The sequence below is a fragment of the Carcharhinus amblyrhynchos genome, chromosome 15, assembly GCF_965287045.1.
Source record: "Carcharhinus amblyrhynchos chromosome 15, sCarAmb.v2.hapA, whole genome shotgun sequence".
Classification (NCBI taxonomy): Eukaryota; Metazoa; Chordata; class Chondrichthyes; order Carcharhiniformes; family Carcharhinidae; genus Carcharhinus; species Carcharhinus amblyrhynchos.
In genome coordinates, this window is record NC_137338.1 from 76,274,196 (window position 1) to 76,300,919 (window position 26,724).

The following is a 26,724-nucleotide window of genomic DNA, read 5'->3' on the forward strand; positions in this document are numbered from 1 at the left end:
GTTTAATTCCCAGCTTGGGTCACTGTTTGTGCGGAGCTTGTACATTCTCCCCATGTCTGCGTGGGTTTCCTCCAGGTGCTCCCGTTTCCTCCCGCAGTCTAAACATGTGCTGGCCATGCTAAATTGCTCCTTAGTGTCCCTGGGTGCGTAGGTTAGAGGGATAAATGTGTGGGTTATTGGGAATAGGGCCTGGGTGGGATTATAGTCAGTGCTGATTTGATGGGCCGAATGGCCTCCTTCTGCACTGTAGGGATTCTATGAACGTCAATGCAAATCTCAATTAACGTTTCTGATATCTAACAGAATACTGCAGTTGGCATCTGGGTGTCCCGACTGAAAGCCACATGCAATTTGCCGGACTTTGAACAAGTTTTGGCATTAATCACATTTCTATTGTAAGAGCTGGTGCAGGCAGAATGGGAATGAGGTGAAATTGAATAAACAGCTCTCCAGACGAGTGCAGGAAAAGCACACAGCCGGACATAGCTCCTCTGAATGGAAGGTGCTGTGTGGGATTTGGGATTTGTTTGTGGCTGTGACGTGCTGTCCCCTCTCTGTTCGTCTGGCTGTATTTAACAGGTTAGCTTGCAGGAATCTGGGGGAGAGTGGTACAGACATCGCCGAGAAAGAGAGAGAGAGACTGCAGACACTAGCCACAGCAGCCCAGTCTTATGATTACACTCAACCGGGCATGAAAGAGAATGTGAGATAGTGGGAAAGAGGGAAGGAGAGGCAGAAGACAAGTGTAAGTAATGCACACAATCTTGTGATTGCCTTTTTATACAAAGTAATCCTGAAACAGCAATTCTAAGTGGAAAAAGTGTTGAAATATCTATTTTGATTTGCATGGTTTCGACTATATAGAAAACTTTTCTCTGAATATACTTTCCATGTTCCATTTGGCAAAAATAAGGCCAATGTTAAAATGAGTTGTACTGTTTAAATAATTATAGCAAAGTAGATGGAAAGATTTAGAAGGGAAAGTTCAGGCCAGCATTTAATAAAACTGAAGTGTGAAAATGTACAAAATATACATCAATGTGAGATGGTACATTTTGGGGAGGGAGCAGGAGGAGATAAAGGACATCTGAAGATATGAGTTGGACAAATGTATAAATTAATCTGATTATTCCCAGGTGTTTATTTCATAACGGATTTTGATTTATTTGCAGTGACAATTAAATGATTCACAACCCACTGACAAATTAATCCTCATGATTATTTTTAACAACATTCAGGATCCAGGATTCTTTGACAGGCACTTGACACTTAGAATCGTAGAATCCTGAGAGTGCAGGAGGAGGCCTTTCGGTCCATCAACTCTGCACTGACCACAATCCCGTCCAGGCCCCATTCCCGTAACCCCACATATCTACCCCGCTAATCCCTCTGGCCGACGCCTCCCAGGACACTAAGGGGGCAATTTAGCATGACCAATCAACCTAACCCGCACATCTTTGAACTGTGGAAGGAAACCAGATCACCCGGAGGAAACCCAGATAGACACGGGGAGAATGTGCAAACTCCACACAGACACAGTCACCCAAGCCAGGAATCAAACCCAGGTCCCTGGAGCTGTGAGGCAGCAGTGCTAACCACTGTGCCACACATTGAATCATAAAATCCTAGAATCCCTACAGTGCAGGAGGCCATTCGAGTCAGCACTGACCACAATCCCATCCATGCCTGTTCCCTTAACCCCCTCATATTTACCCTGCTGATCTCCTTGACACTAGGGTTAATTTAGCAAGGCCAAACAACCTAATCCACACATCTTTGGACTAATTTCCTGGCAAGTTGCAGCATAACTGTGACAGACACGCTACATTTCTGACTTAGAATATTTGTGCCCAGCTAATTTACACTGCTATGTGCAAATTGCCCCTTTTTCAAGTTACTTCTCTCAAAATCCTACTTGGCTCATTAACATAAACCCACTCCCCATGCAAAACACCAGAAAACCTAAGTTGATGTTCAAAATGTACATTTAAAAGTCTTGTATCTTATAGCAGTTTTTTTCCAAATAAGGATAATACTTCTTAGAGAGCTGGAATGGATTTTCTGCACCTTCTTCAAATGGCATCATAGAAGATAGGAGCGGAAGGAGGACATTTGGCCCTTTGAGCCTGCTGGGCCATTCATTACAATCATGGCTGATCATCCAACTCAAAAGCCTAATGCAACTTTCTCCCCATTGATCCCATTCCCCCCCAAGTGCTATATCTACCCACCTCTTGAATACATTCAATGTTTTGGCATCAACTATTTCCTGTGGTAATGAATTCCACAGGCTCACCATTCTTTGGGTGAAGAAATGCCTCCTCATCTCCATCCTAAATGGTTTATCCTGAATCCTCAAACTACGAACCCTGGTTCCGGACTCCCCCACTCTTGGGAACATCAGCACCTACCCTGTCAAGTCCTGTTAGAATTTTATAAGTCTGTATGAGACTCCCCACCGCCCCCCCAATCATTCATCTGAACTCCAGCAAAAACAATCCTAACCTAGCTATCTGCCTTCTTTACCACCTGCTGCACCTGCATGTTTCAGTGACTGGTGCACAAGGGCAGCCAGATCCTGCTGCACACACCCCTTTACAGCCATTCAGGTAGTAACCTGCCTTCTTGTTTTTGCTTCCAAAGTGAATAACCTCACATTTATCAAAATTATACGGCATCTGCCATTGATTTGCCCAGAATTTGTAATGTCATAAACACAAGATTTTTGAAAGCACGTTTCCTTAACAGTGTTATGTACAATGTACATGAGTTTAATTGTTTCAAACATTACTTTTGGTAATATCAATTTGACAAACAAAGACATCACTCAGTAGAGCACTTACCTCCTCCACCTTGTGTTAACACTATAACAATTATGCAGTATTCCCTTGAGGCTTTTAACTGCCTGGCTGAGGTTCTGGAATTACAAAACTGAAAAAAAAAGAATTTTAATAACAAGTTCCATCTCACCAAGGAGACTTCAGGCAAATCCACGTCCAACAACTTGCTCTGAAAACTCTGCTCACATGTCGACAACTGTGACAAATTGCAGCACAGCACTGAGACATCCCATATCATTCTAAATCAAACAACCCACAACGATCTAAAACAACCCACAACATTGCAAAAAAAGTCAATTTGCCCAATGTCAACAGTTCCTTGAAGAATAAAACAAGGATGCAGACCCACATCTCCACCAAAGTTAATCAGCTTTTCCTTAAGCCATACACTATGAGCACCAGATTGAAATCTGTTCGTTAGTTTCTTTGAACTATTGTTTACAGACAAACAGGGATGAAAATATGACCTCTGTCTGCTTCCTGTGGTGGAGGTAATAAAGGAGGACTTGGAGAAAAATGTTGTTCCAATGCAACCGCAGGCTTCGCTCGTTACATTGCTGCAGTATGTACTGATGAGTTGGAGGAAATCTAGCTCGTGCTGCTGGGACATTGCACCAAAATGGAACATTTCACTGCAATGTTGCCTCAAATCAGATTGGGGAAATTCTGCCCAAACCCTCAGGCTTATTGCTGGTAGATCAGATCACTTTCAGGCATTTATCTAACATTTTGAGTATCGCTGAATAAAAGGCACATCAAAAAACTTTTCATCTTGCCCTCATCAGGACACTCAAGAATATCAAACATAAAGAGATACCCTGAATTTACCCTAAGTACCAAACAACTGTTTGTATACCTGAGACCATGGTGCATACCTGAGACCATGGCGCAAACACCAATTCTGAGGTGGCACAGTAGTTAGCACACTGCCTCACAGCGCCAGGGACCTGGGTTCGACTCCCGGCTTGGGTGCTGTCTATGCGGAGCTTGCACGTTCTCCCCATGTCTGCATGGGTTTCCTCCGGGTGCTCCGGTTTCCTCCCACAGTCTGAAAGGTGTGCTGGTTAGGGTGCATTGACCCGAACAGGCGCCGCAGTGTGGCGACTGGGGGAATTTCACAATAAATTCATTGCAGCGTTAATCTCAGCCTTACATTTGACTAATAAACAAACTTTACTTTGTGATTTTCTAAATCCGTGCCCCCTCATTCTCGATCCTTTTACAAGTGGGAACACAGTTTCTCCCAGCTACTCCGTCCAGCCCTCTCACGATTCTGAGCATCTCTCTCAGATCCCCTCTTGGCCCACCTTCTCTAGTCCTAACCTCTCCAACCTCCCCTCAAATCTGACGTTTCTCATCCCTGGAACCCTTCTTGTAAACCTCTTCTGCACTCTCTCCAATATAAGTGCAATGACTACATCAACCAACATAGTCTTGCTGTGCGTCCGATGAAAAGGAAGAACAGTTGTCTTTGCAATTGCTGTAGCTCATATCCTTCTTTGTTCTGTCCCATTTGCCTATATTTACAGATCATCCGTCAAATCTCAGGGTTAGCTGCTGCATCATGATGGGTTCCCTCTCGGTCCCCAGTCTATTGCTCCACTTGCTATTCGTCATGAGGAGGACCTGTGCTTTCCAGGACAGCATCAGACAACTCAACACTGAATTTGCGCAAACCCTTTACCAAAAGCTGACGGAGGGTGAAGAGTGCCGCAATATTGTCATATCCCCAGTGGGTGTCACTGTTGCACTAGAACTGCTACAGCTGGGAGCCAAAGGAAACACCTTCGCACAACTGGAGAACGCATTAGGATATACTGTTCACGGTACAGGTGAATCTTCCTCACATATGCTATATGTTACAGTCACTCTTTTTTTTTTATAAAGTACACAAAGGTATTGTTTCTGTTGGTTGGATCAGTGCAATCCAAATTGGGGCAGCACAGTGGTATAAAAGTAGGGAGGTCTTGCTGCAGCTGTATAGGGCATTGGTGAGGCCGCAGCTGGAGTACTGTGTGCAGTTTTGGGCGCCGCACCTGCGCAAGGATATTTTGGCCCTGGAGGGAGTGCAGAGGAGGTTTACTAGGCTGATACCGGAGTTGAGGGGGTTGAGCTATGAGGAGAGGCTGAATAAACTAGGCTTGTACTCATTAGAGTTTAGAAGAATGAGGGGAGATCTCATTGAGACGTATAAGATGATGAATGGGATGGATAGGATAGAGGTGGAGAGACTCTTCCCGCTCAAAAAAGACAGTAGGACTAGGGGGCACAGCTTCAAGATAAAGGGGAGGCGGTTTAGAACGGAGTTGAGGAGGAACTTCTTCACTCAAAGGGTGGTGAATCTCTGGAATTCTCTGCCCGTTGAAGTGGTGGAGGCTGCCTCGCTAAATATTTTTAAGAAGCGGGTTGATGGGTTCTTGATAAGAGAGGGGATTAAGGGTTATGGGGAGAGGGCGGGAAAGTGAAACTGAGCCACGACAGATCAGCCATGATCTTATTGAATGGCGGGGAAGGCTCGAAGGGCCAGATGGCCTACTCCTGCTCCTATTTCTTATGTTCTTATGTTCTTATGGTCAACACTGTTGCCTCAGAGTCAGGTTCGATTCCCGTCTTGGGTCACTGTCTATGCACATTCTTCCCGTGTCTGCATGGGTTTCCTTCAGGTGCTCCGGTTTCCTCCCACAGTCTGAAATGCTCCCTCAGTGTACCCGAACAGGCACCGGAATGTGGCGACTAGGGGATTTTCGTAGTAACTTCATTGCAGTGTGAATGTAAGCCTACTTGTGATACTAATAAATAAGCTAAACTAACAATTAAATTGACCAAGACAGCAAGATTAGGGAATTTTAAATGCAAATTATAGCAACTTCACAACAACCTTAAATTTTAAGTTCTCATGATTTTAAACCCTGGCTTAAAAATAGTTTTGCCTGAAATTAGCTATGCAAAGTAAAGTTTATTTATTAGTCACAGGTAAGGCTTACATTCTCAGCTTGGGTCACTGTCTGTGCGGAGTTTGCACGTTCTCCCCACGTCTGCGTGAGTTTCCTCCAGGTGCTCTGGTTTCCTCCCACAAAATTAAAGTAGTTTATTTATTAGTCACAAGTAAGGCTTACATTAACACTGCAATGAAGTTACTGTGAAATTCCCCTAGTCGCCACGGTCCGGCGCCTGTTCGGATCAATGCACCCTAACCAGCACGTCTTTCAGAACGTAGGAGGAAGCCGGAGCACCTGGAGAAAACCCACGCAGACATGGGGAGAATGTGCAAATTCCACACAGACAGTGACCCAAGCTGGGAATCGAACCCGGGTCCCTGGCGCCGAGAGGCAGCAGTACTGACCACTGCGATGAATGGGGTGTGTTCACCAAGTGTTCGATGGCACTCCACAAATGGAATTTGATTCATCAGACACGAAGACGTTTTTAATTAATTACTTAAAAAACAGATGTGTACATCAACGAAGCAACTAAAACAAATCATGTTTTACTCAAGAAAAATGCTTTCAGATAAACACCTTGTCGGTTGCAATAATAAAACGATGCCAGATTAGTACTTAATTACACGTGATTTTTTAAATGCAAAAGGAAAAGGAAAAAGGAAAATGTTTTATGACGCTGACCAATTGGATTGCACTGGTTCATCAACCAGTGAATGTTAAGATTGAACTTGAACTGTAACTAATCAATTTCAGCTAGCACCCAATATCCCGCTGGAAGGTGGTCTCCTTCCAAATAGAACCCACAAGGATTGATTTCCAGAAATCTATGTCCCACTTGAAAACCAGTCAGCCTCTTCATATCCTGGAATCCCTCATCCCTGGTGATATTCCAGTAAATCCCCTCCGCAATGCTCTCTAGTGCTCAGCTGCAGAGATGGTGTTAGAGGCACAAGATTGGCCTCTTCCCCCGGAAGGATTGGGTAAACTGCTCCCAGTTCAGTTGCTATGGAGAAATACAGGAGGAACTTGCAATCATCAGCCTTGACAGCTTCTTTTGGAAGAGACAAAAAAATGTAAAACAGCAGATTGTTCAACGGCACAGTGGTTGGCACTGCTGCCTCGGGTTCGATTCCTGGCTTGGGTCACTGTCTGTGTGGAGTTTGCACGTTCTCCCCACGTCTGCGTAAGTTTCCTCTGGTTTCCTCCCACAAAAGTAGTTTATTTATTAGTCACAAGTAAGGCTTACATTAACACTGCAATGAAGTTGCCGTGAAACTCCCCTAGTCGCCACACTCAGGTGCCTGTTCGGGTACAGAGGGAGAAGTCAGCTCAGCCAATGTACCTAACCAGCACGTCTTTCAGACTGTGGGAGGTAACTGGAGCGCCCGGAGGAAACCCACACACAGACACGGGGAGAAAGTGCAGACTCCACACAGACAGTGGCCCAAACTGGGAATCGAACCGGGGTTCTTGGGATTGTGAGGCAGCAGTGCTAGCCACTGGACCACCACGCTGCCCTAACCCGCCAGTATTAGATGTTGGGCAAGCGGTGTAATAATTTAAAGATGGTGCAGTACGGGGAGTGAAGTGGGGCTGGATATCATCATCTTATATGTGAAAACCTTGAAGTCCGGGTCCATAGGACTCTTAAATCGGCCTTGCAGGTAGAGGATGTGGTTAAGGCGGCGTATGGTGTGCTGGGAGCAATCCAGAGGTTTAAGGTGCTGGGGAGTAGGTACAGAGGAGATATCAGGGGTAAGTTTTTCACAGAGGGTGGTGGGTGAGTGGAATCGGCTGCCATCAGTGGTGGTGGAGGCAAATTCAATAGGGTCTTTTAAGAGACTTCTGGATGAGTACGTGGGATTTAATAGAATTGAGGGTTATAGGTCAGCCTAGTAGGTATGGATATCATCGGTGCAAGTTGTGGGCCGAAGGGCCTGTTTGCACTGTAGTTTTTTTATGTTCTATGTCCTACGTTCTATGCTAATTAACAATTTGACAGGCTGGGTCTGGAACCATCCTTCCATGGCAGTAACCAGGCACATGCTAGTCAACAGTATGGTTAGTCCTGTATGATTCGTCCAAAGATGTGCGCTTTAGGTAGATTGGCTGCGTTAAATTGCCCCTTAGTGTCATGGGGACTAGTTAGGGTAAATGCATGAGGATAGGACCTGGGTGGGATTGTGGTCAGTGCAGAGTCTGGGCCGAATGGCCTCCTTCTGCACTGCAGGATATATTCTGAGTTCCCACCATTCATATGAAGAGGGGAGGGGTGGGAGCCACCCAGATACATCAGTCCTGGGTATCTCACTGGATTCAGAGCTTGAGCTTCAGTCTCCCATCAGTGGTATTGCCTTGGGGCAAGGTTTAAACCCTGCACTGACTCGGGAGCAGGGATTATATCAAACCAAAGACACACTCATTATCTCAATAACAAAAGCACATTCTAAGAGGCAGAGCTCTTGACTAGTATAAATAATGGTCTGTTTCAAGCTGTGAAAATCTAATAAAACTAATGAAACCAATTTAACATCAAGTGTAACATTTTTAACATTCACTATCATCAGGGAGCTCTCTCCCATAGCAGTTTGCTGCAAGTACTAACTCCACACTAATATATTTTGCAGACTCAGGAGTAAGACATTTCTTGCGCAGTATGTATGTGGAGCTGACCAACTCCACCCACACTCCAGCAGTTCAGCTGGCCTGCGGCCTCTTTGTGGAATCCAGCATCCAGCTTTCTCCACACTTCTCAGAGGACACGGCAGTCTGGCTAAACGGAAGCCTCCAAAGGGTGAACTTCAGCAATACAAATGAAACAGCAACACTGATAAACAAGTGGGTCAGCACCAAGAGTCGAGGTAATCTGGGCTTCAGTGTATTTCCATCAGCATTGCAGGCAGTTACAAATTAAAGGATTTAACAGTCTGATTAAGGGACGGATAGCATCACAATTAGGACGCTAGTTGACAAACTCTAGTTCCTGAAAAGACTTGTATTTGAACTGTGCCCTTTATGGCCTGAGGACATCCCAAAAATTAAGTACCTTTTGCAAAGTGCAGTCCTGAAAACCCAACAGCAGCTAATTCAAAGAGAGCAAGATTCCACAAACAGCAATGAAAAAATGTCCAGATAACCTATGTTTTTTCAAGTTTTTGATTGGAAGTATGAACGTTGGGTAGAAAACCAGGGAAGCTCACCTTCTCCAGAATACCATCATGGGATCTTTTATGTCTGCCCGAGGGGATAGGTGGGGTCTAAAAGCCTTATCTGAAGCATAGCATCTCTTGATAATGCAGTACTCCCTCAGTACTACACTGGGAGAAGTCAACCAAGACTGTGTGCTCAAGTCTCTGGAGCTGGACTTGAACACGTAGCTCCCTTTTCCTGGTCCGGCTGGCAGCAGCATGGAACCAGGTTTCAACCCACTAACCAGTCCAGGAGCTGAACCACCCGGAGCAGGAGATAGGGCAGAGGTCCAAGAAATAGGCCCAGCTGGATGCAGGGTCGATGGCCATCTCTGGCTTGATGACGGTAGCATCAGGCAGAATGGAAGCAGTTCAGAGAAGACAAATAACTATAATGGTGGGTTGTCTTATGAGGAAAGGTGGGACAGGTTAGCCTTGTATCTGTTGGAAAAGGCAACTTGATCAAAAGGGATATTGATGAGTGGATGTGGAAAGGATGCGAGAGAATCTAGAATTAGGGGTCTCTGATTAAAAAAAAGGCTCCCTCATTTATAACGGAGGCGGCAAACATTTTTATCTGAGGTGGATGAGTCTTTGGAACTCGTCCTGAAAAGGCAGTTGACAGCCAAGACTCTTTAAATATTAAAATGTTGGATTTTAACCTGGTGTTGACAGACTTTTTACTGTGTCCATCCCAGTCCCAACGCTGGCATCTCCACACTGCTGTACAAGAATTGACAGCCTTGTTCCTGACACTGTAACAATGACTCCATTTCAAGTGTATTCCATTGGCTTTTGAATGTTAAGCAAGGTGCTACATAAACACAAGTCTGCTTCTTTTCATTGACTAGTCCCCAAGATGCACATGGTCAAGTAGCAAATTCCTAATGGACATGTAAAAACACATTCAAGCTTGTCTAATGGCACACAAAGTAAAATATTAAGACCTACAGATTGCTCAGTGTACTCCCATAAGGGATTATGCCTTTTAAAAACATGTTTTCCCTATTCAATATGTAAATACAGGGTACATTAAACCATTAGCGATGTTATTGCATTAGAGAGTACAATGAAGTATTATACACTTCAGTAATCCACTTCTAATTAAAGCAGCAAGCCAATTTTGTCTATGTAATTGAGTGGGTTTTGCAGCTTTTTCTGGGAGGTGGTCCCGGAAATGAAAGTTTGAGAATAAGGGAAAGGTGTGAAAAAGGATCAGGAGTCAGTGAAAATTCAACCTCCAGAACAAGTGTGGAACTTCCAGAGTTGGAGATAAAGGAGGAGCATGCAATGAACCACACATCAGCCTAGGAAAGATCATTTGTTTCATTAGAAAGTGAACCAATTGGATAAACCCGCTTATAACAGTATCATTAACACTTGAGTTGGCTAAGGTAGCCACAACTGGTAAATAATATACATATTTGCAGATATTTTCAAATCATAATCATGACTGAATTCAAAATCCTTATGCTGTTATGGTAAAAGTCATATTGCTCCAATGAAGCCATTCTGCCCATTGAGTCTGCACTGACCACAATCCCACCAAGCTCCTATTCCCGTAACCACACATATTTACCCTGCCAATCCCCCGATACTAAGGGGCAATTTAGCATGGCCAATCAACCCAACCTACACATCTTTGGAGTGTGGGAGCAAACTAGAGCACCCAGCAGAAACCCACGTGGACATGGGGAGAATGTACAAACTCACACAGACAGTGATCCAAAGTTGGAATTGAACCTGGGTCCCTGGCGCTGTGAAGCAGCAGTGCTAACCACTGTGCCACCATGCTGTCCAAAATGTCTTGAAAGTGCTTGGGAGATACAATAATCTGTCATACCGTAACACTGTCACTTATTGCTCTTACAGGTGAAATTAAAGATTTTATGTCATGGCCCTCAGCAAGTCCATCGCTCACGCAGATTGCTGTTATCAGCACTACTTATTTTAATAGCACGTGGCAGAATCCCTTCGCACTCTCAGAGACCCAACACCTCTCATTTACCAAAGCAGATGGTTCTGTCATTAAAGTGCCCATGATGTATCAAATATCCGCAGTAAACTATGGTGAGTATCACATTGTTACTGGTAGTGGAGTGGTTATTTGGCTGTATTAATAATCCCGCCACTGCAGATTGGAATTGGAAATGTCAACCCAGAAAATAAAAGCGGGCATCTGTAAAAGCGACCAGGAAGATGTTTGTAAAAATCATAGAATCCTACAATGCAGAAGGAGGCCATTCAGCCCATCAAGTCTACACCAACCACAATCCCACTCAGGCCCTATTCCCATAAACCCATGCATTTACCCTAGCTAGTCTCCCCTGGCACTAAGGAGCAATTTAGCCCAGCCAATCCACCTAATCCACACATCTTTGGACTGTGGAAGGAAGCCAGAGCAGCCAGAGGAAACCCACACAGGCATGGGGAGAACGTGTAGTCACAGGCAGTGACCCAAGCCGGGATTTGAACCCAGGCCCCTGGCGGTGTGAGGCAGCAGTGCTAACCACTGTGCCACCAAGCTGCCCTGGTTCACGAACATTAGGAAGATTCTTTAGGAAGGGAGCCTGCTGTCCTTCCACCTACATGTGCCTTCAGTTCCCCATCTATGCGGTTGATTCTCAATTCCCCTCTGAACTTAGCTTGGCAAGCCATTGAGTTGAATCACTACCTCCTTCGGGCAATGGGTAACAAATGGCAGCCTTACTAGCGACACCCAAATCCTGAGAAGGAATGTTAAAAAATGCACTTTTGATGCAAAATGTACCAATTCAGACTTCCAATGGGAGAATCATGTTTGCCTAATTGAAAAGGTAAAGAAAAATTTGAATGCTAATAAGACCCTAAGACATAAGAGCAGAATTACGCCACTCAGCCCATCGAGAAACTGTTACTTAGTAGAATGTTCACATTCAATATTCAAATCCATAAACTTTCACTGACTATACCTGGTGTTTGTTCGCCTGCAAGAAATTAGACAAGACATAGGAGCAGAATTAGGCCACTCAGCCCATCAAGTCTGCTCTGCCACTCAATCATGGCTGATATTTTTCTGATCCCCATTCTCCGGCCCTTCCCCATAACTGCTGATCCCCTTATTGATCAAAAACCTAATTATCTCTGTCTTAAAGACACTCAATGACCTGGCCTTCACAGCTTTCTGCAGCAAAGAGTTCCACAGATTCACCACTCTCTGGCTGAAGAAATTCCTTCTCCGTTTTAAAGGACTGTCCCTCTGGTCTGAGGTTGTGTCTTCAGGTTCTAGTATTTCATACTAGTGGAAATATCCTCTCTACGTCCACTCTATCCAGGCCTCGCAGTATCCTTTAAGTTTCAATAAGACTCCCCCCTCCCCATCCTTCTAAACGCCAACGAGTACACAGCCAGAGTCCTCAACCTTTTCTCAAAGGACAAGTTCTTCACTCTATACATGATGGTGCCTTAGATTTAAAAACAAGCAAGTTTTGTCCCCAGTTGGAGCTCTTGACCTTGCTGTGCCACTAGTGCGGGATTGTTGGTGGACTAGTAATCTAGAGACCCAAGGTAACGCGCTGGCAACCCAGGTTCAAATTCCACCATGGCACATGTTGAAGTCTGTACTCAAGAAATCTGGAATTAAAATTCTATTGATGACCATGAAACCATTGTCGATTGTTGGGAACACTCATCTGGTTCACTAAAAATGTCCTTTAAGGAGGGAAATCTGCAATTCTTACCTGGTCTACCCTGCATGGAGTCTAAATCAACAGCAATGTTGTTGACTATTTTTTAAAAATGTACTCTCTCAAATGGCCCAGCAAGGCACTCAGTTCAGAGCAATTAGGAATGTGCGATATGTGCTGGCCGAGCCAGCAATGCCCACCTCCCATAAACGAATAATAAAAAGTCTATCCAGTCTAGCCCCTTAAGAATTTTGAAAGTTTAAATGAGATGACCTCTTATTCTCCTCAGTGTACCTGAACAGACACCAGTGTGCGGTGACTAGGGGATTTTCACAGTAACTTCATTATAGTGTTAGTACAAGTCTGTTTGTGACAATAATAAATAAACCTTAAACTCTAGAGACTGCAGGTCCAGTTTCCTCAATCACCCATTGTCAGACAAGCCCATCATCTCAGGGAGTAATCTAGTGCATTCTCTCGATGGCAGATTTATCCTTCGTTAGACAAGGGGACCAAAACTATACACAGTACTTCAGGTTAGGTTTAACCAAGGTTCTAATACAATTGCAGTAAGACATCTTCACTGTTGTACTCAAATTGACTGGTGATAAAGGCCAACGTATCTTTGTAATGGAAAGCCATTTGCTTTTCTCAATGTGTGCTGCATCTACATGTTGTCTGTCAGTAACTTATGAACAAGGATACCCAGGTTCCTTCATACATCAACACTTCCCAGTCTCCCATTTCCCTTTCATAAATCCACACGTGGAGAAACTTAATCTGCTTTTATGTTTCTTACTAGTGTACATTCATACTCTTCATCAGTCCTCCTTTAATAAACTCTAAAATGCTCCCAATCGTCAGGCTTACTAAAATAAAAGCAAGTACTCTGGGTGGAGAATGGAAACTTTTAAAAAGTGCTGGAAAGGCTCAGCACATCTGACACATTTTAGGAACTGAACATCCGTTCCCAGTGCTCTTCCTTTTTGGTTGCCATTTCTAAATGGCAAATATTCAGTTGCTAGCTTTGGTCACCCTGCAGTCATATCTCTGCAATTAGATCATACCTGCTTATTTCTATTTGTGCCATCATTTCACCTATCTTGTTATGAATGCAGTATGCACATAGGTAGAACATGCCTTTAATTCTGCCTTTGTAACAGTATTTTGACTCTATTTGGCATTGGCACTTGTTAATGCTGACCTTCACTTCTGCTTACTATTTTTCCACTTCCTACTATCAGCTTTATTTTTCTCCTATCTGCACTTTCTCTCAGGTTCCCATCCCTGCAAGTCTAAACATATCCCCTTTCCTCCTTCAATATCACAAGCAAATCTCCCTGCAAGGTTATTAGTCCTGGTGTGGTTATGGTGCAGTCGGTTCTGTTTGTGCACGTCCCTCCTGCCCTAGACTTGGTCCCAATGTCTCAGAAATCTAAAGCCCTCTCTCTCTCGCACCATTTCACCAGCCATGTGTTCATTCATTCTATCCTTCTATTTCGATTCTCACTATTCTCAGCCGAACAGGCACTGCACTGTGACAACGAGGGGAATTTCACAGTAACTTCATTGCAGTGTTAATGTAAGCCTTACTTGTGACTAATAAACAAACTTTCTAAAAAAAATTCAGCATGCAATGCTGAGATTACTGACTTTGAGGTGCTGCTTTTCAATATCTTTCCTAACTCCCTAAAATCTGTTTTGAAGACCTTATCCCTCTTTCTTCCTGTACCATTGATCCTAATGTGGTACATGACCTCTGGCTGTTTATCCATGGCACAGTGGTTAGCACTGCTGCCTCAAAGCGCCAGGGACCCGGGTTCGATTCTCGGCTTGGGTCACTGTCTGTATGGAGTCTGCAGGTTCTCCCTCCGGTTTCCTCCCACAGTCTAAGAGACATGCTGGTTAGGTACACTGACCATGCTCAATTCTACCTCAGTGTACCCAAACAAGTGCTGGAGTGTGACAACTAGGGGATTTTCACAGTAACTTAATTGCAGTGTTAATGTAAGCCTACTCGTGACGCTAGTAAATAAATAAACTTAAAAGAGTGCCCAGCAACCTCTCGTGACATCCTTGACCCTGGCACCAGGGAGGCAACATACCATCCCATAGTCATGTCTATGGCCACAGTAATGCTCCTCAGTTCCCTTTAACTATTGAATCTCCTACCACTATTGCTCTTCCTTTTTTCCTCCTCCTCACCTGTGCAACTGAGATGCATGTTATGCCATGAACTTGGCTCTTACTACACTCTTCTGCTCTTGCCAGCACCCACAACAAAAAAATGGTTAGTGAATGAGTTAGTGAGTCGATCCAAGCTGCTGAAACTTGCAGATAAAAATTTGCATGAATGTTGCAATTAAAAAAAAAATGTTCCAAAGAGCCATTTCTAACACTTAGTTCAACCTTAGATAATACTCACCAAAGAAAATAAAAGCAAGGGCACTAGAACGGAAATCTTTAAGAGCTTAGTAAAATAGTCACATTCTGGCCAGCAAACATTTGGTTCAACCAACCTTGCCTTTCAAGCTTCCATTGGGGCTCTCTCAGCAAGATTGTGGAACTGAGTCCAATTTCCACTTTGCTAACTGTCACTATCTCATCAAACTTCATGTTAAACTTTGACTAATCGCATAACTCCTTCAGAGAGTTAGCACAAGCACGATAGGCTAAACAACCTTCCTTCTGGTTTTGTTTAGTTTTACGTTTCTTCACATAGGATTTCCTCATTTAGTTCCAGCATCCAGTTTCCAAGAAACATTCCAGGTCAGCTTGCTCAATAGTCCAATTCCTTCCTAATTAACGTAAAAAAGACTCCACTGTCCCTTATTTTGTTCCAGATAATTCCATATTTTTTCCGACATCACAGCAAGAGAAAATATTCTTCCTTAGTTTTTCAAATCAGCAAGTTGCAGCTTGCTAAAGGTGCTTCCTGTGGGGACTATTCCAATAACAGATACAAGTCAAATTGTAATCAGAACCTCCTCATTTAAGCTAAGATTTCCATAAAGACTCTTAGTTTCTTGGCAAGTTTAAAGTTTATTTATTAGTGTCACAAGTAAGCTTACATTAACATTGCAATGAGGTTATTGTGAAAATCCCCAAGCTGCCACATTCCGGCACCAGCTCGTACACAGAGGGAAAACTTAGCATAGCCAATGCCCCTCACCAGCACTTCCTTCAGACTGTGGAAGGAAACCAGAGCACCTGGGTGAAACCCATGCAACACAGAGAGGACGTGGAGACTCCAGACTGACAGTGACCCAAGCCAGGAATCAAACCCAGATTCCTGGCACTGGAGGCAGCAGTGCTAATAACTGTGGCATTAAGTGTACAGAGAACAGAAAATATTGAGGACTCTGGATCTACACTCAATGGAGATTACAAAGATGGGAGGGGATCTCACTGATGCTCACAGAATACTGAAAGGCCTGGATAGAGTGAATGCAAGGTAGATATTTCCATTTGTCGGAAAGCCTCAGAATAAAGGGATGACCCTTTAGAACAGAAATGAGGAGAATTTCTTCAGCTAGACAAGAGTGAATCTGTGAAATTCATTGCCACAGAAGGCTATGGAGGTCAGATCATTGAATGTCTTTAAGACAGATAGATAAGTTCTTGATTAGCAATGGGATCAGAAGTTAGGTGGGAAAGGCAGGAGACTGGGGTTGAAAAACATAGCCACAATTCAATGACGGAACAGGCTCAATGGGCCGAATTGCTTAATTCTGCCAATATGGTCTAATACATGTATCGAAGCATGACTCTCCTCAACATCTCTTTCCCATCTCCCTGAACCTAAAAGACAATTGCAGATAACTGACATTCTTGATTTGTTTTTGGACAAGAGCGCCTTTAATACTCTCCCTAATTGCAGGCCAGATCAAGACTGGAAGCAATCAGAGGTTTATAGCGGTTGAACTCGGCTATCTAGAACATGCAGTGAACATGCTCATCATCATTCCTAGTGAAAGAAAGAACCCCATCTCCTCCATAGAGCCTCACATCACATCTCACACACTATCAGCATGGACCAACAGCATGAGAAGAATGAAAATGGAAGTGTTCTTACCCAAGTAAGTTTCCCCTATCATTTCTCTCAAAGGGATCTTCAGTAATGTCCATGCGTCACACCCTATAAATGTAATTGGCATCAGTGATAGATTAATGAACTTATTTATTATTGTCACCATGTAGCAGCATACAGCAAAAAGTATTGTTTCTTGCGCGCTACACAGATAAAGCAGACCGTTCATAGAGGAGAGTGCAGAATGTGTTATAGTCATAGCTAGGGTGTCGAGAAAGATAAACTTAATGCAAGATAAGTCCATTCAAAAATCTGATGGCAGCAAGGAAGAAGCTGTTCTCGAGTTAGTTGGTATGTGACCTCAGAATTTTGTATTTTTTTCCCGACGGAAGAAGGTGAAGGAGAGAATATCTGGGGTGCGTGGGATCCTTAATTATGCTGGCTGTTTTCCCGAGGCAGCAGGGAGTGTAGACACAGTCAATGGATGGGAGCCTGGTTTGCGTGACACTGGGCTACATTCAGGACCTTTGTAGTATCTTGGGCAGAGCAGGAGCCAAATCAACTCCAGAAACCTATTTCCCATCAAAAATTAATCTAAACTCTTGCAGTGGATGAACCGTGAAGCAAGACAACACTTTGAAAACCATCTTCCAGCACACACATTGATCTGCAGAAAATGACAGAGCGTTAATTTAAAATGTAGTGTTGAATTAAGCCTCTGATGAGCTTCCAAATTATAAGTTATTTCACAGCCTGAAACACCCAATTATGAAGGAATACATCTGAAAGATTGTTTTAATTTTACCTTTCATTTTCAAGCTTCTTGACTAATTAATTGACTTGATTCAGTTCATGCAAAGTTGTCTTGTTTAATTAACTCCTGCGCTCCTGATGTTTATCAGTGTCGCAAATCAGCTTACTATAGACACTATAATGAAGTTACTGTGAAAATCCCCTACTCGCCACACTCCAGCGCCTGTTCAGATCAATGTACCCTAACTAGCACATCTTTCAGACTGTGGGAGGAAACCGGAGCACCTAGAGGAAACCCACGCAGACACGGGGAGAACGTGCAGACTCTGCACAAACAGTAACCCAAGCCAGGAATCAAACCCGGGTCTCTGGTGCTGTGAGGCAGAAGTGCTAACCACTGTGCTGTCCTGATGCTGACTGTGCTGAAATATTGTCCAGTTGTTCCTGCTTTAGGAATTACATTTTTGATTAGATTAATTCTCTCACACAGTCAAAATTATCACAGTACTTCCACTCGATCAGTGAGTACTGCAGCAGTGTTTGGGGAAAATACTCATTTTCCGCCACAGATATGTAATTGAAATCTTTCTTCACGACTGAGTTTATTCCACTCATTTTTTGTTTACTCAAAGTAATGATTAACACCGACGAAAGTCCTTTGGAATGGATTATCTTTCCTGCTATTGTACAGGCAATGCCAACGACATGATCTTCCAGGTTAGATGTAGCACAGCAGAACTGCCTTCACCCTGCCCAATCACTGATATTCCCATCCCTTGCCCAAGCACCAAGCCAATGTTGTGAGTGTGCTTCCCAACAGCCAACAGATTACACGATATTTTGCACACTCGAATACTTAAGATCAAGAAACAGCAGGGACGGGGATGAATTTTGTCCAGTTAAAATGGGCTAGACTGGAATTCAGATGCAAGATGAAAAGATAATACTAAATCTTATAGCAATACCCAATTCCAAAATGTCATTTTACACCATAAGACATATGAGCAGAATTAGGCCACTTGACCCATCAATTTTGCTCCGCCATTCAATCATGACTGATATTTTTCTCATCTGCATTCTCCTGCATTTTCCCCATAACTCTTGGTCCCCTTATTAATCAAGGGCCTATCTCTTCTTAAAGACACTCAATGACCTGGCCTCCACAGCCTTCTGAAGCGAAGAGTTTCACACATTCACCACTCTGGCTGAAGAAATGCCTCATCTGTTTTAGAGGATTGTCCCTTTAGCCTGAGGTTGTGCCCTCTGGTTCTAGTTTTTTCTACTAGTGGAAACATCCTCTCCACATCCACTCTATCCAGGCCTCACAGTATCCTGTAAATTTCAATAACATTCATTCCGCATCCTTCTAAACTCCAATGAGTACAGACCCAGAGCCCTCAACCATTCCACATACGACAAGCTCTTCATTCCAGGGATCATTCCTGTGAACCTCCTCTGGACCCTTTCCAAGGCCAGCACATCCTTCCTTAGACATTTTTGCCTTCCTTTCATCTATTCATCCAAGGCGAACATTAGCTTGACTAACAGAATAGTTCTGCTCTTCAGTTCTGCAAAGAACTACATACAGAGAAGTTGAGACCAGTGAACTTTCTCCCTCTCCATGAAGCAACTCATTGCCTCAACCTCTTTATAAAAACTCTTTTGATATTGCAGGAATCATGGCACATACACATGCCATAACCATACTAGAGTAGTGGAAAGCTTTGAGGATTCAAGAACATATTCCTCTTTCTCACTTCTCTCGGTTTACTTGTTCTTTCCCCAGTCCGTTCCCCAACAATCTGTCCTGGTACCCCCATGCTGACACTATAGTTAAGAAAGCCCGCTAACGTCTTCTCTTTCTCAAAAGACTCCGACTCTCACCAACTTTTCAGATGCACCATAGAAAGCATTCTTTCTAGTTGTGTCACAGTTTGGTAGGGCTCCTGCTTTGCCCAAGACCACAAAGTAGTACAAAAGGTCGTGAATGTCGCCCAATCCATCACGCTAGTCTCCCATCCACTGACTCTGTTTACACTTCCTGCTGCCTCGGCAAAGCAGCCAGCATAATTAAGGACCCCACACACCCCGGACATTCTCTCTCTTCCACCTTGTTCCGTCAGGAAAAAGATACAAAAGTCTGAGGTCATGTACCAACTGACTCAAGAACAGCTTCTTCCCTGCTGATGTCAGACTTTTGAACGGACCTACCTGGCGTTAAGTTGATCTTTCTCTACAATCTAGCTATGACTGTAACACTACATTCTGCACTCTCTCCTTTCCTTCTCTGTGAATTGTCTGTATAGCACACAAGAAACAATACTTTTCACTGTATGTTAATACATATGACAATAATAAATCAATCTCTGATACTCAACGCAATTGTGGATAACGTGCGCATTCTCAGAGTTAGTCCACCAGTAGAAGGTGAACATTAGCAGCAAGGGAGTTCTCTCTCCCTGCAGGGAAGCGTACACACAACACAGAGTAGGAACTCAGCAAGATGAGGGGGATCAAAACTGTATCTGACCACTCCATGATTGCACACAATCTTCAAATTCTAACCAATGATTTTTTTTAAAAAATCTGACAGGCTCAGATTACCCACACCATATCCCAAGTGTTTAGATTGTTACTCCCACTGTCTCTGAGAGCGTTAAACTGACTGCAGCTTGTCCCACTATTAACGTGCAGGTTTAAAGTGCAAAATAAGTTTAACCTCAAGACTGTGCTGACCACTTTGGGAATCACTGACCTCTTCAGTCCCAGTAAAGCAGACTTCAGTGGAATTTCTGGTAAGCCATATATTGATCCTAATAAATCAAGATAGGTATATGCTCCAGTTAACAACAGACTTAATATTACTGTATTGTCACTAAAACAATTTGGATCTCCCCATGTCAGAATACTGAAATTGTATAATACGCAAATTAAATATTTAGTGCTGACATTTTAAGATTCCTTTTCCAAGATAAATAAAAATAAACTGGCTTCTGACAAATACCAAAAATCAAGCTAAATTTTTCAATGTAAGATGCGATTGTTAACACTTGAGTAATAACTGGTCCTGCTTCATCTTTTCAGAGCAGGAAAAACTATTTGTTTCTGAAGCTATCCATGAAGCAAAAATAGAAGTATCGGAGGATGGGACTGAAGCTGCAGCTGCTACAGGTATTTGCTGTTCCAAAGGGGGATTCTCAGAGCACTCTCAACAAGTTCCTTCCACGCCACAAAGAACAAAGAAAACTGCAGCACAGGAACAGGCCTGTCGGCCCTCCCAAGCCTGCACCAACCATGCTGCCCGACTGAACTAAAACCCCCTACCCTTCCAGGGACCATATCCCTTTATTCCCATCCTACTCACATATTTGTCCAGATGCCCCTTAAAAGTCACTGCCTCCCTCGGCAGCAAGTTCTTGGCACCCACCACTCAGTAAAAAATCTGCCTTGTACACCTCCTTTAAACCTTGCACCTTAAACCTGTGCCCCCTATAATGGACTCTTCCACCCTGGGAAAAAGCTTCTATCCACTCCATCCATGCCCCTCAATCTTGTGGACTTCCATCAGGTCATTCCTCAACCTCCATCGTTCCAATGAGAACAAACCAAGTCTCTCAAACCTCTCCTCACAGCTACTGCCCTCCATATCAGGCAACAGTTAAATCTTTTCTGTACCCTCACCAAAGCCTCCACGTCCTTCTGGTAGTGCAGCAACCAGAATTGAACACTATATTCCAAGTGTGGCCTAACTAAGGTTCCATAAAGCTGCAACATGGCCGACCAATTCTTAAACTCAATGTCCCAGCCGATGGAGACAAGCATGCCGTATGCCTTCTTGACTACCTTCTCCACTTGCTTTGCCACTTTGTGACCTGTGTACCTGTACACCCAGATCCCTCTATCAACACTCTTAAGAGTTCTGCCGTTTACTGTATATAAACACGATTCACATGTTCATGCGAGACATACAAAGATAAGAACAAACCTGTTCCCTTACATTGGAATGGTGGATGCATTGCTCAGAGGTGAGGAGGAGCCTCATATGTTTTCCAGAAAGTTAGTATGTTAGAACTTCCTTTAAATCCATGCCATCTGACATGGGCAGCACTCTTGCCCAAGTCAAAGTCGTGGGCCCATTTTAGACACTGGAGCACTGAGTCTAGGCAGATGCCAGGGTGCTGCACTATCAGAAATGCCTTAAGATACGTCAGTCCCCTTTCAAGTGAATATAAAAGATCTTATGATCCCTTGTAAACAGCAGCATGGCCTTCAAACAACATCACTAAAATAGATGATGTGGTCATTTATCTCACTGCTGTTTGTAGCATCTTGCTCTCCACAAATTGTTATGAATTTTTTAGTTAAGTGTTACTTTGAAAAGGAAAGCTGACACAGCTACTACGTAGGTGGGAAATGAAAAAAAGTGCATTTCACATTTAATATAACAGGAGATTCACCTGGCCACTTACGCCAAGTATAGGAAGATATAAAGACAAAAGATTCCTTCAAGGCATTAAAACGAAGGATGCACAAAGGATGAGGAGGATCTCAAGGACAGGTCCATTCACAGGCAATTTATTCATCAGACAGGGTCACTGACATCTAAAACGAAAGAAAAGGGCTGAATCAAGCTTAGTTGATGCAACAGAAATCAGGCTGCCTTGGTTTCGATTGCCATGTGGGGAGAATGTGAAGGACAGGTTCACAGCTGAACACAGCAAGTAGCCTGTACTTGAGGAACAACACTCCAATAAGGCATCATTAGACTGGTAGAACCCACAGAACACCAGATTCAAGATGACAGATACAGAGATAAAAATGAGAGATGTGGACAAATAGAAGGAACAGTTAAGACAAATGCAATGTACAGGCCACTTGGCCCATCCAGCCTGCACTGACAACAATCCCACCCAGGCCCCATCACCGTAACCCCACATATTTACCCTGAAAGTCCCATGGCACTAATGATCAATTTGACATAGCCAATCAACCTAACCTGCACATCTTTGGACTGTGGGAGGAAACCAGAGCACCCAGAGGAAACCCGTGCAGACACAGGGGAGGACGTGCAAACTCCACACACATTGTGACTTAAGCCGGGAATTGAACCCAGGATCCTGGTGCTGAGGCAGAAATGCTAACCAATGTGCCACCCAAAACTTGGGTGTTAAATATTTAAACCTACAAAATACATTCCACAGTATCTTGAATGAATCCATTCTTACCCTATATCTCGTAACTACATTTCACTGTGTTTTAGCTATGGTTTTGCTGAAAAGATCTCGCACCCTTGCGTTCAAGGCTGACAGGCCATTTTTCTTTCTACTGCGGCATGCCAAAACAGGTAACGACACTCAAATTTGTACTGCTTACTGTGCACATTATTGATGGTACAACTAATGTTCAGCTGTAAGTAGCTCGTGTTCAAATTAGAAAACGTTTTACACAATTACGTAGGTGCACAAATAGCAAAAATGAGCATGGCAACATGACAACAGTGTTATAAGTCGTCTTACATTAACACTGCAATGAAATTACTGTGGAATTCCCCTAATCGCTATGCTCTGGCGCCTGTTCAGGTTCACTAACAAGAATTTTAGCATGGCCAATCCACCTAACCAGCACATCTTTTGGGCTGTGGGAGTAAACAGGACCACCAGGAGGAAACCCATGCAGACACGGGAGAACGTGCAAACTCCACACAGACAGTGACCCAACCTGGGAACTGAACAAAGTGTGAGGTAGCAGCACTAATCACCGTGCCACCATGCAACCTCTCCCTGTGCACATCACACAATATGCTCAAATCTCAGCCATACAAGTTAGAAAGATATGGAGAAATCCACATCTTCACCCAAACCGCTCCCAACAAATAAAAAAAATCACCTCTACTTGAAAAGAGAGACCTCTCATTCTTGAGCTGCATTCACTTGTTCTAGTCTCTCTCGAAACATCCTCTCAGTGCCCACCCTATCAAATGTCCTATTGGGATCTTTTACGTTTCAATAGGATCACATCTCATTCTTCTCAACTTCAATTGGTACAGGATCAAACTGCTCAATCTCTCTTCCTAAGTCCTGTGAACCTTCTCAGAACAGTTCTAACACAATGAATCCTTTTTCAAATGAAACCAAATGCGGTGTCACCAAGGACCTGGACAGTTGCGGTAGAACTTTCCTACTTTAACAATAATAATAAAGTGCTGGAAAAACTCAGCAGGTCTGGCAGCATTTGTGGAAACAGTTAACAATTTGATTCCATATGACTCTTCAGAGTTAAAGGGAGGGAGTAATGTGATGGATTTTAGATTGTTTAAGAGGGAATGGGCCAAGTGGAGCAAAATAATTCAGGAACTGGTGGGAGCCAAAGAGAAATTTGACAAAGATGTCATGGAACAAAAGACAAAGGAAGTGTTAATGGTAGTTCTAAAGATTGATGGAGACATGAAGGCAAAATATATATTATTTCCTACTTTGATATTCCATTCCCCTTGCAATTAACAGCAACTTTTCATTTACTACTTACTGTACCTGCATATTAACTTTTATAATTCATCTATCAGGACACTGATTTTTTTTAGTACTTTATTCCTAATCAAAAAAGCCAATTAAGTCATAAAAACATAAGAACATAAGAAACAGGAGCAGTAGGCCATCTAGCTCTTCGAACCTGCCCCGCCATTCAGTAAGATCATGGCTGATCTGAAGTGAATCAGTTCCACTGTGAATCAAGTCCAATCAGAGACCCCAGACAAGGAAAAAAAAAACAGACCTGAACTGACAAGAACATACATCCCATTTTGGGCTTGATCACACAAAATCCAAGCTGACAGATGAGCATTACTCCTCCTGCCAGGCTTGATCAGGCTTTCATCTGAGCCAAAAAGTCTAAAAGACCATAAGACATAGGAGCAGAATTAGGCTCCTCAGCCCATCAAGTCTGCTCCGCCACTCAACCATGGCTGATATTTTTCTCACCCCACAACCCCTGATCCCCTTATTAATCAAGGACCTAACTATCTCTGTCTCAAAAACACTCAATGACCTGGTCTTCACAGTCTTCGACAGCAAAGAGTTCCAGAGGTTTATCACACTCTGGCTGAAGAAATTCCTCCTCATCTTCAGCCTGAGGTTGTGCCCTCTGGTTCTAGTTTTTCCTACTAGTGGAAACTAGTCCACTTTATCCAGGTTGCACAGAACCCTTTAAGGTTCAATAAGATCCCCCCTCATCTGCCTAAACTCCAACGAGTACAGACCCAGAGTCCTCAAGCATTACTCATACAACAATCTCTTCATTCCAGTCCTCTGGATCCTTTCCAAGGCCAGCACATCCTTCCTTAGATTCAGACCCCAAAAGTGCTCACAATATTCCAAATGGGGTCTGACCAGAGCCTTACTTCTTACCAAAAGGCAGAAACAGCTTTAAAAAAAATGCATCTGGACTCCAGATCCCTTTGTAATCTCTAACAATTGTAATAGTATACTTTTTTGTTCTGCCAAAATAGACAAGTTCATATCATCCCACATTATACTCACCTGCCAAATTTCTGGTAAACTCAAACTGTTTATATCCTCTCAATGATTCCCTACTTCTCCTCCAAAATATATTTTCTTACTATTTTGGTGCAGCCAGCAAGTTAAGCTGCCATATATTCAGCTCCTTCATCCAAGTTTTTGATATTAGATTGTAAATAGTTGGTCTCCCTGATCCCTGCGGCAATCCACTAGTTACAGCTTACTAACACAAAAAACAGCTAATTATTCCTACTCTCCCTTTCCTATTAATTAACCAATCTTTATCTATGTTAATGTTACCCCATACATCATAGCAACATGTTGACATTGCACCCTATCAAATGCCTTTTGAAAATCCAAATAAACAATATCTATAGGTTCTCCTTTATCTATCCTGCTTGGTAGTTCCTCAAAGATCTATAATAAATAAAACAATTTCCCTTTCACAAAACCACGTTGCCTATGCCTGATCACTTTTACAGTGAAGACAGAAAATATTGTTCGGTATCTCCACCGTTTCCTTGTTTTCCATCATCAATTCCCCGACACTCCCAAGGGTCAACAATAGTTTCAGTTGCTCTCTTCCAGTTTAAAGACATGCAGAATTTCTTATCTGTTTCTATATTACTCTCTCTTATTCTTAACTTTCCCACACTTTCTTTTGAAAAATAAAGGTTTGCTGGTTCTGTCCAAAATCTGTCCAATCTTTTAACCTAACAATAATCTTTGAAGGTTTGCAAAGTGTTTCTTTCAATTTAGTACAACATTTAACTTCCTTATTTAGCCATAGATGATACATACAGATCAACACGTCTCACTTTCTCACTGGGGGATCATTTCTTGCTGTGAATTATTAAATATCTCCTTAAACTATGCCTCTGCATCTCTACTATCCTTTTAACCTAGGTCAGAAGATTGGAGAGGTCTCAAGAACTAGAAAAGAATGACTAAAAATCAAAGGAAGGGAGAGTACGAGAGAAAGCTAAAGCTAGCTAGCAGTACAAGTATACCTTTTAACCTGGTTTCCTAGTTCACTTTAGCCAACTCTGCCTTCATACCCTTATAGGTTTAAAACTAGTCTTCGACTCATACTTCCCTCCTTCAAACTGAGCATGAACTTCTAGCATATATAATTACAGTTGCCTAGAGGCTAGTTTCTCTTTTCCATGAAGTCACTGATTAATCCTGGTGCACTGCATTAAGCCAGATATAGATTAGCCTGCTCCTTGATTGACCCTATAGACTGTTATAAGAAATTGTCTCAAGTGCACACTAAAATTATTTCCCATGTTACTTTTGCCAATCTGATTCATCCAATCAACATGTAAAGCAACACACCCCTAATTATACCTTTCTTACATGCCTCATTTACTTTTTCCTATATACTCTGTCCGTCAACGTAACTGCTGTTTGGGGACAGGGGAACCGATAAACTAGTCACAGGCTAAAAACTAAGTACAGTAAATATTATAATTGTTCAGTGATTGAACATGATTTTGATAACGAGTGTGTAAAATGATAAAAATTAATACTGTCCATTTAATTCCACAGGAAGAATTCTTTTCATGGGCCGAGTGATGGATCCTCTTGAATAAACACTTTGCAAACACTTTCTCCCCCCCTCCATTTTAAATTTAGAAATAAGATTTTTGGCCATTGAAACATTCATAGATCTTTGTATTTATTAACTATCTATCATGTCAATTTAAACAGCAAATAGTATACTAGCTCAAAGAGGGATTATATATTTACTATACAGGTGTTTTGCTCTATAAATTTGGTGTGACAAACT

General features: G+C 42.9%; 1 protein-coding gene across 3 annotated transcripts; it reads left to right on the forward strand.

The window, feature by feature from the left end:
- Nucleotides 1-594: 594 nt before the first annotated feature.
- On the forward strand, nt 595-26,541 carry serpine3 (serpin peptidase inhibitor, clade E (nexin, plasminogen activator inhibitor type 1), member 3). 3 transcript variants are annotated; one of them, XM_080204265.1, is made up of 9 exons: nt 595-745; nt 4,370-4,672; nt 8,410-8,643; nt 10,843-11,040; nt 16,516-16,714; nt 20,113-20,213; nt 20,503-20,589; nt 22,679-22,762; nt 26,484-26,541. In XM_080204265.1, the coding sequence occupies exons 2-9, from the start codon at nt 4,405-4,407 to the stop codon at nt 26,525-26,527; spliced, it is 1,215 nt and encodes a 404-aa protein (XP_080060391.1). In that variant the 5' UTR covers nt 595-745; nt 4,370-4,404; the 3' UTR covers nt 26,528-26,541. The 3 variants fall into 3 exon arrangements, with proteins under 3 accessions (XP_080060391.1, XP_080060392.1, XP_080060393.1); XM_080204266.1 differs by having other exon boundaries at nt 4,370-4,666; XM_080204267.1 differs by lacking the exon at nt 8,410-8,643 and having other exon boundaries at nt 4,370-4,666.
- The last annotated feature ends 183 nt before the right edge of the window (nt 26,542-26,724 follow it).

Bases quoted from the DNA above. Each gene is read 5' to 3' on its own strand.
- serpine3 (XM_080204265.1), top strand. From the start codon at position 4,405: ATGATGGGTTCCCTCTCGGTCCCCAGTCTATTGCTCCACTTGCTATTC. The intron at 11,041-16,515 runs GTGAGTATCACA...CCCTAATTGCAG, and splicing joins AATATCCGCAGTAAACTATG to GCCAGATCAAGACTGGAAGC. The intron at 22,763-26,483 runs GTAACGACACTC...TTAATTCCACAG, and splicing joins ACTGCGGCATGCCAAAACAG to GAAGAATTCTTTTCATGGGC.